This window comes from Schistocerca gregaria, chromosome 1 (genome assembly GCF_023897955.1).
Source record: "Schistocerca gregaria isolate iqSchGreg1 chromosome 1, iqSchGreg1.2, whole genome shotgun sequence".
Lineage (NCBI taxonomy): Eukaryota > Metazoa > Arthropoda > Insecta > Orthoptera > Acrididae > Schistocerca > Schistocerca gregaria.
Window position 1 is genome coordinate 909,890,651 of NC_064920.1, and position 17,262 is coordinate 909,907,912.

Below are 17,262 nucleotides of genomic sequence, written 5' to 3' on the forward strand. Positions count from 1 at the left end.
CGGCACCCCACCTGGTGTGGCTTAAGCAACGGAAAGCGTTTAAGTGCCGCCAGCATGTTTGCTTCAGCTGCCTAATATGGGGCAGCCAAGTCAACCGGGTATCGAACACCACTCCCAAGAACCGATGCGTCGCGACCACAGCAAGAGGTTCACCGTCAAGGTAAAGGCGCGGCTCAGGGTGCACCGTGCGACGCCGGCAGAAATGCATAACGCAGGTCTTCGCGGCTGAAAACTGGAAGCCGTGCGCTACAGCCCATGACTGCGCCTTGCGGATGGCACCTTGCAGCTGCCGTTCAGCAGCGGCGATGCCACTGGAGCTGTAATATAGGCAGAAGTCGTCCGCATATAAAGAAGCCGCGACGGACGACCCCACCGCCTCAACGAGCCCATTGATGGCAATTAAAAACAGGGACACACTGAGGACAGACCCCTGTGGGACCCCGTTCTCCTGGACCCGGGAGGAACTATGCGACGCAGCTACTTGCACGCGGAAGGAACGATACGAAAGAAAATTCTGAATAAAAATCGGGAGCGGGCCCCTAAGGCCCCACCCATCAAGTGTGGCCAGGATGTGATGGCGCCAAGTCGTATCGTATGCCTTCCGCATGTCGAAGAAGACGGCAACCAGATGTAGGCGGCGCGCAAAGGCTGTACGGATGGCAGACTCCAGGGAGACCAGATTATCGACGGCAGAGCGGCCTTTACGGAACCCACCCTGAGACGGAGCCAGAAGGCCCCGAGACTCGAGGAGCCAACTCAACCTCCGGCTCACCATACGTTCCAGCAACTTGCAAGGAACGTTGGTGAGGCTTATGGGGCGATAGCTGTCCACCTCCAGCGGGTTCTTGCCAGGTTTCAATACGGGGAGGACTATGCTTTCCCGCCATTGAGACGGGAAAACACCCTCGACCCAGACGCGATTGAAAAGATCTAGGAGGCGTCGCTGGCAAGGCACTGAGAGGTGTTTCAGCATCTGGCTGTGAATGCGGTCTGGTCCAGGAGCCGTATCAGGGCAAGCAGAAAGTGCGCTCTGGAATTCCCATTCGCTGAAGGGAGCATTGTACGACTCCGCGTGGCGCGTGTGAAAGGAAAGCCTCCGACTTTCCAACCGCTCTTTCCGGGAGCGGAAGGCCAACGGGTAGTTCGTTGACGTGGAACACTGAGCAAAATGCTCTGCCAACCGGTCCGCAATCGTATCGGAGTCGGTGCACACTGCTCCATTCAGCGAAAGCCCAGGGACAGAGACAGGTGGCCGATAGCCTTGGAGTCGCCGAATCTTGGCCCAAACCTGCGATGCAGAGGTACGGACGCCAATGGTGGAAACATAACGTTCCCAGCACTCCTGCTTCCGTTGGCGAATAAGGCGTTGGGCTCGGGCGCGGAACTGTTTAAAAGCAATGAGGGTCTCCAACGACGGGTGCCGCTTATGGCGCTGAAGAGCCCGCCGGCGATCTCGAATCGCCTCTGCGATCTCGGGCGACCACCACGGCACAGTCCTCCGCCGAGGTGACCCGGATGGACAGGGAATCGCAGATGCCGCCGCAGAAACGATGCTGGTGGTGACCGACTGAACCACCGCATCAATCGGATCAGTGGAAGGAGGTGCGATCACTGCGACAGATGTAAATAAGTCCCAATCAGCCTTATTCAGAGCCCATCTGGAGGGGCGTTCAGAAGAGTGACGCTGTGGCAGTGACAGAAAGATGGGGAAATGGTCACTACCACATAAGTCGTCATGGACCCTCCAGTGGATGGATGGTGAAAGTCCGGGGCTGCAAATAGAAAGGTCAATGGCCGAAAACGAGCCATGGACCGCACTAAAGTGGGTCGCCTCTCCCGTGTTTAAAAGGCAGAGGTCAAGCTGTGACAGAAGAGTCTCGACATCTCTGCCCCGGCCAGTAATCGCGGCGCTACCCCACAAGGGGTTATGGGCGTTAAAGTCGCCCAGCAACACAAAGGGAGGCGGCAGTTGTCCTATCAATGCAGCCAACACATGACGAGAGACATCACCATCCGGCGGAAGGTACAAACTGCAGACAGTAATAGGCTGAGGCGTCCACATCCTTACAGCGACAGCCTCTAAGGGTGTATGAAGAGGCACACACTCGCTGTAGATAGAGTTAAGGACGTAGACACAGACTCCACCAGACACCCTCTCATAAGCTGCCCGGTTCTTATAATAACCCCGATACCCTCGTAGGGCAGGGGTCCGCATTGCCGGAAACCACGTTTCCTGGAGGGCAATGCAGAAGAAAGGGTGACTGCTGACGAGTTGGCGGAGCTCAGCAAGGTGGTGGAAAAAACCGCTGCAGTTCCACTGGAGAATCACTTTGTCCATGGGCGAAATAGGCGTGAAGGGACCGAGGAGGCAGATCACGTCACTGGGTCACCTGCTGTCACCGATCGGGGACCAGTACAATCGGCGTCCTTGGCGTCTGAGGGTATGGCGAGATCCAGGTCCTCAGCGGACGCCAGGATCTCCACCTCATCCTCAGACGCAGAGCCTGTATGGAGCGGTGGGGTGGATGCCACCGCGCGTTCCTTGGCCTTAGAGGCCTTCTTCTTCTTCGTCTTCTCTCTCGGCTCCTTGGGCTTTACTGGCTGGGAGGGCTCCACCGAGTCAGTCTCCGGGACGGAGGAGGAGTGGGAAGCCCTGCGACCAGCCGCTGGCCTGCTTTTCAGCCATTGGCTGACGTCACCCTTCCCAGAGGTGGAAACCTGGGAAGGGAGGGACCCGAGGGATCCCTTGCGAGAGAGAGTCGCCGAAGAAGTCGGACGCTTCTCCGGCTTAGAGTTGGGGACTTGTGTCCCCGATGGTTGGGGGGTCGTTGCTCCTGAGGTAGGTGGTGCAGGAGCAACAGATGGGGAAGTGCCCCCCACCATCAAGGGGGCAGGTGTAGTATTCCGGCTCAGAGTGTTCAGTGGAATCGGTGCAGCAGATGACAAAACTACTGTTTTGGCAGCGGTGGCATAGGAGCTGGTCAGAGCCACAGGATGTAGCCTCTCGTATTTCCGCTTAGCCTCAGTATAGGTCAAGCGGTCCAGGGCCTTATATTCCATGATCCTTCGTTCTTTCAGTAGAACCTTGCAGTCTGGCGAGCAAGGGGAATGGTGTTCGCCGCAGTTCACACAGATGGGAGGCGGCGCACATGCAGTATTAGGATGTGAAGGGCGTCCACAATCTCTGCATGTCATGCTGGAAGTACACCGAGATGACATGTGGCCGAACTTCCAGCATTTGAAACACCTCATCGGGGCAGGGATATAGGGCTTCACATCACATCGGTAGACCATCACCTTGACCTTTTCGGGTAGGACGTCACCCTCGAAGGCCAAGATGAAGGCACCGGTGGCTACCTGATTATCCCTCGGACCCCGATGGACGCGCCGGACGAAGTGAACACCCCGCCGTTCTAAATTGGCGCGTAGCTCGTCGTCAGACTGCAAGAGTAGGTCCCTATGGAATATAATGCCCTGAACCATGTTGAGACTCTTATGGGGTGTGATCGTGACGGAAACATCCCCCAACTTGTCACAAGCGAGTAACCGCCGTGACTGTGCAGAGGATGCCGTTTTGATCAATACTGCCCCAGAGCGCATTTTGGACAAGCCCTCCACCTCCCCAAACTTGTCCTCCAAGTGCTCGACAAAAAACTGAGGCTTGGTCGCCATAAACGATTCCCCATCGACTCGTGTACAGACTAAATAGCGAGGTGAATAAGGTTCGCTGCCAACCGTAGCCTTTCGTTCCTCCCATGGTGTGGCCAGGGAGGGGAACGATTGTGGATCATATGCCTGAGCGTTGTATTGAGGCCGAGAACGCTTAGAGACTGCTGGCGGCTGGCCGCCAGCAAGAGATGATGTACCACGCTTCATCGCGGGTCTTCCGCCCTGATGCCACCTACTCCGACCAAGGGCCCTCCCCACGGGCGCCACCCAGCCTCAGCAACGACCACCTGGCGGGATGGCCATTGCCGGGAGTCCCGATGCCCCAAGGAGACAGGCATCTACTCCTTGGCATACGCGGGGAGTTAACGGCGCAGGCATCAGTAGAGCGATCCCTGTGTTGTCAGGGGGCTACAACCGACAGGGTACATGGCGGCCCCACCACAACGGACTGGCTACCGTGCTGGATTTCAGGTGAAATGTAGCCCATGATCGTCATTGGCGCATAAAGCGACACAGCAGAGCAGACTGCAAAAACCGCACCCAAGAACAAAGCCACGCCCTAGAGATGGTGAGTGGGCGGGACAGCTATGCGACGACGACCAACCAAGCTAGAGATGGTAATGAGCGATGGACACATTGCACCTTGTAAGGCGCCCTTCCCCAATCAGCTCGCTCTTCGGAAGAATTTAGAAGATGGAGGTCAAACCCGGTAGGGGACCATCACATAAGGCCAAAACGTTTGAGACACCTTTTAGTCGCCTCTTACGACAGGCAGGAATACCGTGGGCCTATTCTTACCCCCGAACCCACAGGGGGGAAGTGCAGTAGTGACTACTGTAAATGATGTAGCCAACAGGTGCACAGTTGTGTTCCACAGTACAGTTCTTTACTTTCACTGTTTCCACCCCACCCCCCACCCCCCTCCCAAATATTACACAGTTATATGGCCGTGCACTATTGTTTAACTTTTGATAAGCCTCATTAATAGGTTGCTGGCAAACGCCCACATACTGCTACAATAGATTCCTGTTGAACATCTACGAGCAGTAAAATAGTAAACACACATTTCACAGTCTATCAAATAAACTGAACAGACACTGTCATTGTTTTAACACACAGCCTATTGATGTAACACTTATTTCACATTAAGTTGATGTATTGTTGTTCTAACGAACTCAGGTGCGGACTGACTGTCTCGGGATGAAAAATCGGGCCCTTATATATCCTTACAATAATGGGCAATGAAACTATACATTGTTTGATGTTTAATTTACAGAAATTACAATCTAAAGTTAACTGATTAAATTCACTAAATACATCAAAAAATTCCATCTTTTAACAGTTTCTTCTACTACAAGAGTTAGGCCAAATTATTTGATTAAATCATGAAATTAACAGATATTGTTATGCAAACAATACTTTTGACAAAACTGTTAATTACTTTGGAATTAATTTTCAGCTGGCGTTGCTAACATGTTTTTAAACAGAGCCAAATAGATCCTTTAAGAATACTATTAGTTGTTCCTCCAAATGTTTACAATTAGTACAGGATTTGTATTTGTTTATAAGTCAACAATAGAATTTAAGTTATGAACAATTACTGATTTCACACTATAACAAAGTATTAACTAGGAATAGTCGAAATAAATTTAGAAAATCAATTACATACCTAAAACTAAGCACAAAATTAGATCTGGTGATATACTCTTTAAAACTGAGGGCCAATGTTCCTCTTTTATGAGAATGCAGATTATACTCATGTACATTAATGTTAATTAGTAGGAAATGAAAAAATGAATTTTAAGGAGGCGGATAGCAAAACAAGAGGGAAAGTAAAACTATTTCAGCCTGCTTCATCAAACACTGTGATTACCATGCAGGTCTCATCAGTGTTAGAGCACTATCCTCAACTTTATACGTTATGTCTGACAAGCAGCATAGGCTCCATATGGGCCAAAGCAGCACTTAATTCAGTTTTCCAATAGTCCAACTTCCTGCATACGTACAAAAATCCATACTTGGTCACCTGGGTTATAGTTTACAGGTTATTGATTGGCATTACAATAATCACAGTCATTATTCTGGTTATCCTAGGACCATACGCATGCCAGCTGTTTTGCTTCTTCAATACTGATGATGAGTTGTTTGACTTAATTATCTGAGCACCATGAAGTTGAACTAGGAACAAAGTACCTAATTTTTTTTCACTTATCCCCAGGAATTCCTATTAGTCCTTCTTTGTCATATACCTTCAGCACCCAAGACAATCCCACCACCCCAGGTGCCATCTCTGCCCTCTGAGCATATCTCCTTCCCTCTTCCAGCTCTTCACATGCTTTCTTCTAGTGAAATGAAAGTCATGTGACGAGGGCCTCCCGTCGGGTAGACCGTTCACCTGGTGCAAGTCTTTGACTTGACACCACTTCGGCGACTTGCGCGTCAATGGGGATGAAATGATGATGATCACTAACCAATAGACTCTGTGGTTTTTGCACTCTTTCCTTGGTAACATCAACCCACTTTCCTTGGAAGCCTGCCACACGACTATGCGCAGGTACCATTGGATTTTCTGCAGTTCCCCAACTGCCTCTGGTTGAGCACTGCCTCCCTCCCCACACCCACCCATTTTGTGGACATAGTCATCTGCAGAGTCCCCATACTTTGAGAAGTGAACAATAACAATGCCCATGTGCAGAAATAGATGTCTCTAGGACACTTGTCTTTTTTCCAGTACATGTAGTCACTCCATCTTCAGTGCAAGGTTCACATCTCCTGCAACACCTCTGCTTCTGATGGTAGGCCCCATTCTGACATTCATTATCCTACTACTTATTCCCTTCACCTCCTCTTTCAACCCTCCTCTCATAACTACACCACTCTGTGCTTTCCTTCTTCTTTATTCCCACACCAATACAGCCCATGTCCACTTCAAAATCTCTACTTCCTTTACCCTTCCATTTGGTTTCTGTCAATCTTAAAATATCCAGTCTCCTCACATTCATGGGGTCATCACTTCCTCCACCTTCCCTATCAGTATCTGTATGTTGACTGCACCAAGTCTTAGTCCTTGGGAATTGCTGGGTTGTCTTCCATTATATCCGTTCTTTCCAAGGCTTGTAATTTTATCCACTACTGGCCTTCTGGGCCTACTGTAGCTAGATTCATTATTGGAATTTTCTCTTCAGCCTTTTTGGTCAATGGAAAGTATTTTATTTCCCTCCTACCTTCTAAAGTCAGGGGACGTTGAAGAGCATTCCTTAATCTGCAACCTAGGGACATACTCTCTATGGTAAGCCTCACTATATTTTCTTGCCTTATCTAATTCTGTTATAATGACAGTGATCTTCCTTCCTGTTCTACCATCACTGTATCTTTATTGTACATTCTGTACAGCCATTTGTAACAAAGCAGATGGATTCGTTCCCCACTCACGTTTTTGTTCCCTTCAAAATTTTTAAACTTTTGCAAATATGTTCACTAGTATTATTTATGTAGCATGTGCACAGAACCCAAAATTTTGAATATTATGTCATAGTTCAGTCAACTAAACTTTATTATCCCTTACATTAATTTGGTTAATTAGAATCATTTGGTGTGACTAGTTTACCTAAGAACTCTACTAATTACAAAATAACAGTAACATACAACTTCATTGTCAGTGTTTGTGTGTAAACATATGTCCAATAACTAACTTTCAGATAAAGTAGATCAAAAATACATATAAGTAAGTGAAGTATCTGTACAGTTAATGATGAGAACATGTTAGCAAGACCTGCTCTAATCTAACTCCACAGTAACTAGCATTTCTCACAAAAATCACTGATAGTGAAGTAAAATCCTATATTTTGGTAGTTATCGACAGTAATTCAATAGGAGTTATTTTTTATCTAGAAGTCCTTGGTCAAACAAATCTCTCTCCACTACTCAAATAATAAAGAATGTACATTTTTAACTGTAACTTGCAAAGCTCCAGCAAACAACAATTGATAACTTCAGTCTTAATTATTGTAATCTTATAAAGATACGCTGCTGGAAGCCATTATAGACATTCTGCAGTAGGTTATGAAACGACCAAGATATGTATTCAAAAATGTGCTGCAGACATGTTAGCAGAACTTATAACTCACACAATGTGCAGAGTTTTATCGAAATTTCAGATCTGGTGTATCATTCTGTGATTCAGTGACAGTTTTTAACGATTTACTGTAAATCGGCAGTTCATTTCAAGAATCATGTTCATCTTGAACAATGCTTACTGTGGTACTTTAGCACAATGGATACCACACAGGGACGCCATCATCATCGAAGATTGTGAAGTTGGCAGCACAAGTACAGCAGCCGTCCACTACCTGTTGCTACTGCAAGGTTGAAGAATGTTTTCTACAACAGTCAATGGTAACAGTTGAATTTTTGTTGCTGTAACTACTGCTGCAGTCCTTGCTATTCACCTCACACCTTTACTGGATTGGATCAGTTGTTGTTTAAGGGAGATGTCATGCTCACTACTTTTGAAAATGATGTTTACATGTTTTTAATACTTGTTTTCATTTATAACAAAGTTCATCTTTTATATAATAGCTGTGTTATGTGTTCTAAGCTCATTTTGAGTACTAATGTATATTGTCATTAGCTCTGAGAACTTGCTCACAGTTTTTAATTTTCTGCTGATGCTATGAGTAAACAGATACTCATGTTATTTTCTTTTTATTTTATTTTTTTATTTTTTATTATGGACTTTGTTGAAGTATTGTTTATATTATGGGATCTACAACGCTGAAGGGTTCTGATGATGTAGAGGTACATTTTGTGCTGGTAGTGCAGTTTTACTGAGAATTTCTGTTTCATGTAAAAGTACTATGAATTTAAGATTACTTAACTAATCTTTAAAACTCATCCCACTTCTAACAGCATCATTACTTTGGATGTGTTCTACTGAATGCATACATATTTACATTTTGATTCTGTTTTGTATGGTCTTTATTACTTATAATTTCAATTAACATCAACTGATACAGTTAAATCAAAGTTTTGGTTGTCATGTTTAGCCCTCAGAATCCAAATGCCTTACTAACTCATATTATTTTCCCCAGGGTATTCTCTAATATTAGTCATGCAAGTATTTCAGAAATGGCTTCTCCTTAGCACTTCATGTCTCTGTCCCATGTTGCCTAACCCAGCTATTGTAAAGGGCAGAAAATTATTCCATGTAACAACTTTTCGTATTTATACTACTTAGATGTAAAGCAAACTAAAAACATTAACCGTACTCTGTTACCCCTGAGTCTATAAGCCCCTCATAGGATTCCTTCGGCCATGTACCATGGATCTTTCCAGAAGGGGGAAGGATTGTACAATCTCAGTTGTCAGTCACAACATGGACTGGAGTACCTCCTATCTCTTCCAGGGCAAATGGTTAATTAGGCCATCTGTCACTGGTCTCTTGAAGTTAGCATCTCCTACCGGGCAGACAACTTTATGCCTTCAACCTCTGTCTCTTTAGTAACTTGTATCCACCTCAGTCTATTTTTATTATCCACATTTGCACTGTGTTACCATTGTTCCTTTTTAAAATCATTTAACTTTTGCTCACCTAGCCCTGTTGCCTATGTAACCTGCATACAGAATAACTATGTCCACCTTGGAGGGTCTCCTTGTAATCCAAAACAGCAATAAAAACAGATATATATTTTCAATATATGACTCTAAATCAAACCTTACAACTAAACTATCCATTCTGCCCAAATCCCACTTGCAGCCCTGTACACCAGGGGTAGTTTGATGGCAAAGTAAGTTACTTCTCTGTGTAATGTACTGTTCTGTTTGAATTGTTATTTATTCTTCACAAAAAAACTTCATAAGGGAGTAAATGTATTGTGAAGCTGTTATTTGTATGTTCAACTATTTAAAGAATCATTTAGAAGAGGCTGTAGTTTGGACACTACATATTACCATTATTAGATGCTTCTGCAAAACAAATACTTTCTTCCTAAAAGAAGAGTTGTCCCAGATTATGATACCATAAGATTAAGATTCAGTCTACAGAAATGGAAGAAACTGGACTGTGTAAGGAGGATAAGAGGGAAAACACACACTCATTACTTACCTTCCCTGGTTTCCCTTCACAACAAAAAAGATTTGCCAGAAGTGCACACCTGGTTTCACTGTTTGGGAGGATCTCAAGTATGCAGCTGTCATCTTGTTGACTGACTTTAGATATTCGTGTCTGATTATTAATTTTACCATTTTCAAGTTCCATGTTGGCCATCATCTGAAAAAGTAGAGCAAATTCATTATGCACTGTAATAAATACAAAATAAACATAGTAAGATTCAATTAGTGATTTCCAGTTTTTAGATCAATTACACTTTTTATAATAATATAATATTGCCTTAATAGTATGTAGAAACAAGGTATGAAAGACCCTGGAGAACAAAGGAGTAGAAAAGCAAATGGTATAGAGGATAATAGAAATGTATAATTGGAGTAAGAGTTGTGTGACACTGGGAGGAGAGAGATGAAACTGGATGGAACTTAGGAATGGCTTGAGGGAAGGCGTGTACTTTCACGATTGCTTTTCCTTATTGTGACGGATGAGATAACGACCAGAGTGGCACAAGTATTTTTGGAAGTAGAGATGAAAATCATGGAGTTTGCAGATGATTTGGTTATTTACAGAAACAATGAGTTGGACATATGGCAACAAACAGAACAAGGATATTGGACAACATTTAGCATAAGGAAATGTGAAATGACAAGTACAGCCACGAAGAAGAAGACAGTCACAACAGGAATAATAGTTGATGGGGAATGATTGAGAAAGATGGTAAATTTGAAGTATCGGGGAAGCTAAATACAGGAGAATGCAAGAAATGACAGAGAAATAAATGAGGGGGAGAGACATGCAGAAGCATCCCAGAAGAGTGTTAGGAGCCTGGTATGAAGCACAGATGCCCCTCAAAAGAGCAAAAGGGTTATATAACAGGCATACAATGTTAAAATCCTGTCATATGCCTCAGAGACCTAAATAATGTAAGGAAGACAGAGAAGCAAAATAAAAGCTAGTGAGGAAATTCTTGAAAGAAGTACTGGAGAGACAAAGTAGGACAGGTTATGAAATGAGAGCATAAGGAAATTAGTGGATGAGAAACCATTACAGGACAGGATAAAAGATCTGGCACTTAGATGACATGGATACATTGTATGAAAGGAAGATAAATGTTGCACAAAATATTCAGTTAGCTCTTGAAAAGATTTCAGTGTCGTGCAAAGACTGTCAACTCACTTTAAATGTTAAGAAATGTAAAATCGTGCACTTTACAAAAAGAATAAAAATCAGTTTAAATGAATAACAGTTGGGATTAGTCAGCTCATGCAAATACTTAGGTGAAATAATTTGTAGAGATATGAAATGGAGTGACCACATAATCTCAGTCTAGGCAAAGCAGGTGGCAGACTGAGGTTTATTAGCAGAATACTAATGAAATGGGAGATGGGATACAAAATACTCGTGTGACCCACCATAGAATACTGCTCAACTGTGTGGGACCTGTACCAAATAGTACTAACAGGGGATACTGAATAGATGCATAGATTGGCAGCATGAATTGTAAGAAGTCTGTTTGATCCTTGGGAAAGTGTAATGAAGCTTCTGAAAGAACTAAGTTGGCAGACACTTGAAGAAGAAGCAAATTATCCCTTGAAAGACTACTTAGAAAGCTTCTAGAACCAACTTCAAGTGATGGATCTAGCAATATACTACAACTCCCTTTCCATCACTCCAATGGAGATTTCAGACAAGATTAGGATAACTACACTCCACATAGAAGCATGTAAGCAATCGTTCCTGCCATGCCCCTTACATGAATGGAACAGGTAGTAGTCCTACTAACTGACACAATGGGACATATCCCATGTCATATACTTCACAGCGGTTTACTGAGTGTAGATGTAGATGTAAATTATTCATTTAATGAAGGCAAGGCCAGTTCTTTCCCCATCATTCTTCGACTCAGGTAGTGTCTTATTTATAATGGGTTTGTAGTCAATGAAACATCAAGTGAGACCTTCCTAATTTTTATACTGCTCCCACAGGAACTAATATTCATGAGCTGATAGTGCCAACAAACAAGCAAAACATTCTCTCATCTCCAAGAAATACAATGGAAAGATGAGCAACAATGATAATGAAGGCATCCCATTAATCTGTTTCTCCATCTGGCATTGAAGGAGGATTCTGTTAGAGAAACAGTTTACCAAGATAGCATAAAACAAGCACAAAAATCAAATGTTTTAAGGAATATTTAGGATCCTCTTGTAAAATAAAAAGACTTATAATGAAAGGTTTCAATCTATGTTTCCCAGCCACAACTGCTCCACAGAAGCAACAGCATAAACTGCATTTTATGTAAGAAAAGATTATGCAAGTCCACATCCATATTAGAATGAGCATTTCACTTAAGACCAAATTATATCTGTTATTCTGAAATTGGTTTGAAATTTCTGCCATCATTCTTATTTTCCTAAATCATGTCCAGAAATGAGATTCCACCAAACTGAAATCAAAGTGGGCACTATAGCACTTCCTACATCCTCTATATACTTCATGGTACCACTATGTCTGCGCAAAAGCTGTCCTCATGGACAATGTGAAATTATCTGTTCAAAATAACAGGCAAAGATATTTAATTGACAGTTGTAACACATAAGCATATTCATAAGTATATGTTATAGCACAACAACACAAATTACGATACCTGTTCCAGTTATGAGGTTTTTATATCACTTCAAAGAACCAGCAGTTTAGGAAGTGCACTTGAAATCCTCTCAACCACCATGTATTCAACTCCAGTTATTCTTCTACACTAATTTATATTAAGTCTCCTTATTTGTTTCACTTCTTACATTTGATTCTTCTTCACTCCACTGCCTCTAACCCTTTTACACAAGTCCTTCTCCCTCTTTAACCTCACTACCTTAGGTCCCTAACTTGCCCCACTTCTTTCAGAATTTCACATTTATTTGTGCTACTCCTTTTTTGTAATAGGCAGATGATTAAATAGATATTGAAGAATTTTTGAAACTACAATTCTATTACAGTAAACTTCATACTTTGCTTCATTAACAATCACTAATTTTGTGTTCACCTCACAGTTAACACCAGCATGTGGCCATGGTCCAGCACCTGCACCAATGATGAAAGCTGGATTAAGCTCTGCATGATTTCCAAGTAATTTAAGATCATACAGTTTCTCTCTCTTCACTAAGGGCACAAGATATGGAACACCACCAATTTCAACAAGACGGGGTTTTCCACAAAGACCTGAAACAAATCAACAAATGGAACAACTAAATCAGGGACCATAAAGCTTTTTAGAAATGTTGGTTTCAACTATGGAAGTATAATAAGGGGAGCTGTCATGACATCAAAGTGAGCACTACAGCACTTCCTACATCCTCTATATACTTCATGGTACCACTCACAGGTACCATACTCACAGTAGAAAGGAAATCCAGGTTCGAGTTATGTGTGGCACAAATTTTCACATGTCGCCAATAGCTAGAACATCTATACCCATCATAGCTGATGCCAACATATTCACATTCAGGAAATTGATTCTGAATTAATTTCAGATGTCTGTCATCAGCATTAATGTCTGTCCATCTAGACATGCAAGTGAATATTACATTCCAAGGTAGGCACAAGACGATAATATCACTGGTATCGCTGATGCCAAGATATTCACAGGCAGTGAATTTATTTCAAATTAAACCATATATTATTTAGCAAAATTATTCAAACCATTTTCATTCTAATATTTATTTCTTTTACTCTCCATCTAGTCACCAGATGCAACTAACATAAATATAAAATGTCTTAATTTGGTTCTATGACTTCATTGTTAATTTGTACAGTCTTGTTCCCAATATGTTTATTTATTTATTTGTTTCTTACTCTTTGATCCACTTGTGATAAGATCACAAGGATATAGTGTGTGTCATTTCTTTTTTTTTTTTTTACATGTTATATAATAATTTTTGTGGTCTTTTTAAACAAATTAGTACATAAGTAATAATGTTATAAAAAGACAATAGTAATACTGGGTCACAACTGTATTACACTTAAGTTTGACTTAGAAAGTTAAAACTAAAAGATAAGAATCTACAAGACTGTTCATTCTTAGATCATATTAACAAGGAACATAATCAATTACTGATAATATAATGGGAAAGGTCTACAACCAAGAGACAGCAGGGGAACAAACACACAAAAGGATTTATCTTTCACAAGTTTTTGGAGCCAGTGGCTCCTTCTTCTGGCCGAAGAGTTGAAGGGGAAGCCAGAGGTGTGAAGGAAAAGGACTGGAGAGGATTAGGGAATGGGGTACAGTTTAGAAAAGTCTCCCAGAACCCCAGGTCAGGAGAGACGTAACGGATGGGATGAGAAGGAAAGACTGATTCTTCAGAAATAGGCTGTAATCTGTAACTCCAATTTTTTCACCTTTCTTGAAGAGGGGTTTCACAACCACATATTTGAATCCGTTAGTCTGTCCATAGCCCGGCCTCCTCCTTACTCCCATTACCCGGTTGCCTCTCCCACCACATGCTGCTGCTCGCAGCTTCAGCAGTCAGAGGCAGAGACTGTAGTTGTGTGTGTTTGTGTGTGTCTGTGTGTGTGTGTGTGTTTTGTCTAATTTTGAAGAAGGACTTGTTGGCCAAAAGCTCACTTTATGACAGTCTTTTTGTTGTGCCTATCTGCGACTCAGCATCTTCACTATGTGGTGTGTAGGAACTATCCTTTTCGTAATATTGTTGCATTTCATCCTGACTTTTCCATTGTTTGTTAGACATATTATCTACTCCACTGGAATTTTTATTCTTCAGAAAGATGATTGTCCTTTCCATTTCAGATATTTTGACAAGGCTAAGGTGAATTTTATTGCAATTGTTGTGAATAATATTTTGCATAAGACTCAAGGCTTTATTAATAGAGGCCTTGCAACCTGTTTGTTCTGACACTGACAAGAAGTGTCTGTTGAAAGTATTGGGTACGTTTTCATGTTTGCATACAAGATTTCCTTTATGTTTGATTTGGAAGTCTCCTAAAGTTCTTTTGTTCTTCCCCATTCCCCTTCTAATGATATGCCAAGTAGTCTTCACCTTATTATTAGATGTATCAATTTCTTGTTAATAATATACTAATATAATGCTTTTGCTTTTTGTAACAACTTCATTATGATAGTGTAGTACATTTTATAATGACCAATTTTTGTTGTGTCCTTAGACATTCTAACTGTAACGTAAAGTTCCCTCTTTGTTTTGTATGAGTGTTAAGTTCTCTTTGTGATCCAAAGTTTGTTGAGGGATGTGAAGTATTGTTTCTGGCAAACGTTTTTGAAAAAACCTCTTCAAATGGTATGAGAATTCATGTTAAATTTAACGCTAACCTCATCCACCCTGTATACTGGACTTCAGCACTACTTCTATACTATTTAAGGATTTCCAGTGAGTCTCTCGTCGTCAATCTTATAGATTTCCAGGTGGTGGCTTTCTTGAGAGATGTTCTGTTACGCAGAATAAGGAACTGTCCGTCACGGTCAGGTAGCCCATTTAAGACAGGGGTGACAGTGAAGTTATAGCACATACTAAATCTATATATACATTGCCTATCAAAGTCTGACTCTCTGATGTGATAATAGTGGGAAAGTCAAGTACTGATATATGATTATATGGAATCATCAGCTGTTGAAGGTTTATTTTCTTGTTGCTTTTAGTTGGAACGTGTACATTAAAGTCCCCAAGTATGAAAATTTAATTATTTTTAGATAATAAAGCAGACAACAATAATTCTATTTTAACCAGATAGACCCTGACTTAACCCCAATTGCCTTGTAAATTGTCACTACTACTGCTGTTGTGCAACCTGCTGTTACTTCTATTTAATTGGATAGATAAAAAATCTACTCACTAAGAAGTGGCAGAACGCACACATAAAAGACTGTTGTGACTGGCAAACTTTTGGAGCCAGTGGCTCCTTCTTCAGGCAGAACGGTTGAAGGGTAAGGAAAAAGGGTGAAGAAAAAAAGAGTGGAGAGGTCTAGGAAAAGGGGGAGATTTTGGGAAAGTCACCCAGAATCGCGGGTCAGGGGAGACTCACCATACAGGATTCTACTGCACATGCTTGACACTGTTGTTCTAAACAGTATTTCCATACCTATACAGATCTAAATATTACATTATTTTTAATAAATGCAGCTACACCACCTCTTCCTTTGATGTCCCTACCATAGCAGCTAGCTATGTTGTAATCATCTAAATTTAACAGATCAATGTCATTTGTGATATGTTTATCATTCTTTATACACAAAGATCATAACTGATACCTGATTTACTCTGCTAAGTCCCCTTATGGTTCCTTCAGATGACAGGGACACACTATCTTCTATCTGCTTGCTGTTTCCTGTACTATATCAGTAGCTGCTTCATTTACCTTTCTTGTTGCTTTTTCTTCTATAGATGTCTTTGTTGTGTGTGGCTTCCATTTCTTGGTGACTATCAATAGATGAGTTTACTTCTGCAGGTTGCAAAAGTTGTAATTCATTCACCTCTGTCCTTTTAGAGTTTCAAGAATGCTGTATGCACTGTAACACACATCTTCGGTAATCTCATTTTTGACTGTGTTATGATTATTTGAAAATAGGTCTCAGCCCGAAACTACCCATAGAGTGAAAAAAAAGTAAAGTTTGGAATTTTTGACTGGTTTTCCATTGTTCTGTCCTTTTCGGTTTAAACCACTGTGTCTGAATTATGACAGTATTGTTTGTTTCTGTCCTCTTCAGTTTAAACCATTTGGTTATTTGCAGCTGACTGATGACTTTATTGTTTCTAACACACCTACTGAATACATATTATTTTAGTCTTACTGTAATTGGTTTGATCTACTTTCAAACTTGCTTTATGAAGTTCATCTATTTATTGTTGAAGTTTATCTGCATTAGAGACAAACTGTAGAATGTCTTTAGCAAAATGTAGGTGGTCAGGGACGTTCCATTAACCTGTATGTACATTCTTTCTTTTCCCTGTTCAAGGATATAAAATCTTCCTCTAGGCCTGCTGAAGATCAGTTCAGTGACTCTTCTTCCAAATCTTAATAACACTCCATCCTGCTGAAATGTAATTGAATCTGTAGCATTGTTGTATATGTTATTCAGTGTACTCACATAGGTTGAATCTGCACCATGTTTCTCTGGGACTGTTATTATGGATTTCATTGAAACCAGGTCAACATGGTTCTTCAAACTCTTTGAATGCCAGACAAAGTGGTAGTTTATACTCATCACTCTGTTCATTAACTTTGTTCACAAGTAGCAAGTGTTCCACTATACTATATTCTCTTATAATGCCAGCTTGTTTCTTTGCCCGATTAAAATCTAATGTTTTTTTGGTGTGACTGAAAATAATTTTAATAAATATCTTGTACTTTAGAGAGAGTATCCCATAGGTCTGCAGCTTTTCTTGTGTGTTGTCCATGTCCTTTCTTGTGAATCAAGTAATAACATCAGCACAGCATTTTTCTGGTTTTGGTGGACTGTCTAT

The 17,262-nt window shown here is 41.8% G+C and overlaps 1 protein-coding gene across 5 annotated transcripts in view; it reads right to left on the reverse strand.

Moving 5' to 3' along the window:
- LOC126274965 (ester hydrolase C11orf54 homolog) overlaps window positions 1-17,262 on the reverse strand; it is a 110,054-nt gene that overhangs the window by 21,157 nt on the left and 71,635 nt on the right. For all 5 annotated transcript variants that reach the window (XM_049977161.1, XM_049977158.1, XM_049977157.1 and 2 more), the window contains exons 4-5: window positions 12,813-12,988; window positions 9,773-9,937 (exon numbers count right to left, since the gene is read on the reverse strand). In XM_049977161.1, coding sequence (XP_049833118.1) covers window positions 9,773-9,937; window positions 12,813-12,988 — 341 coding nt within the window. The remainder of the gene's footprint in view (window positions 1-9,772; window positions 9,938-12,812; window positions 12,989-17,262) is intronic.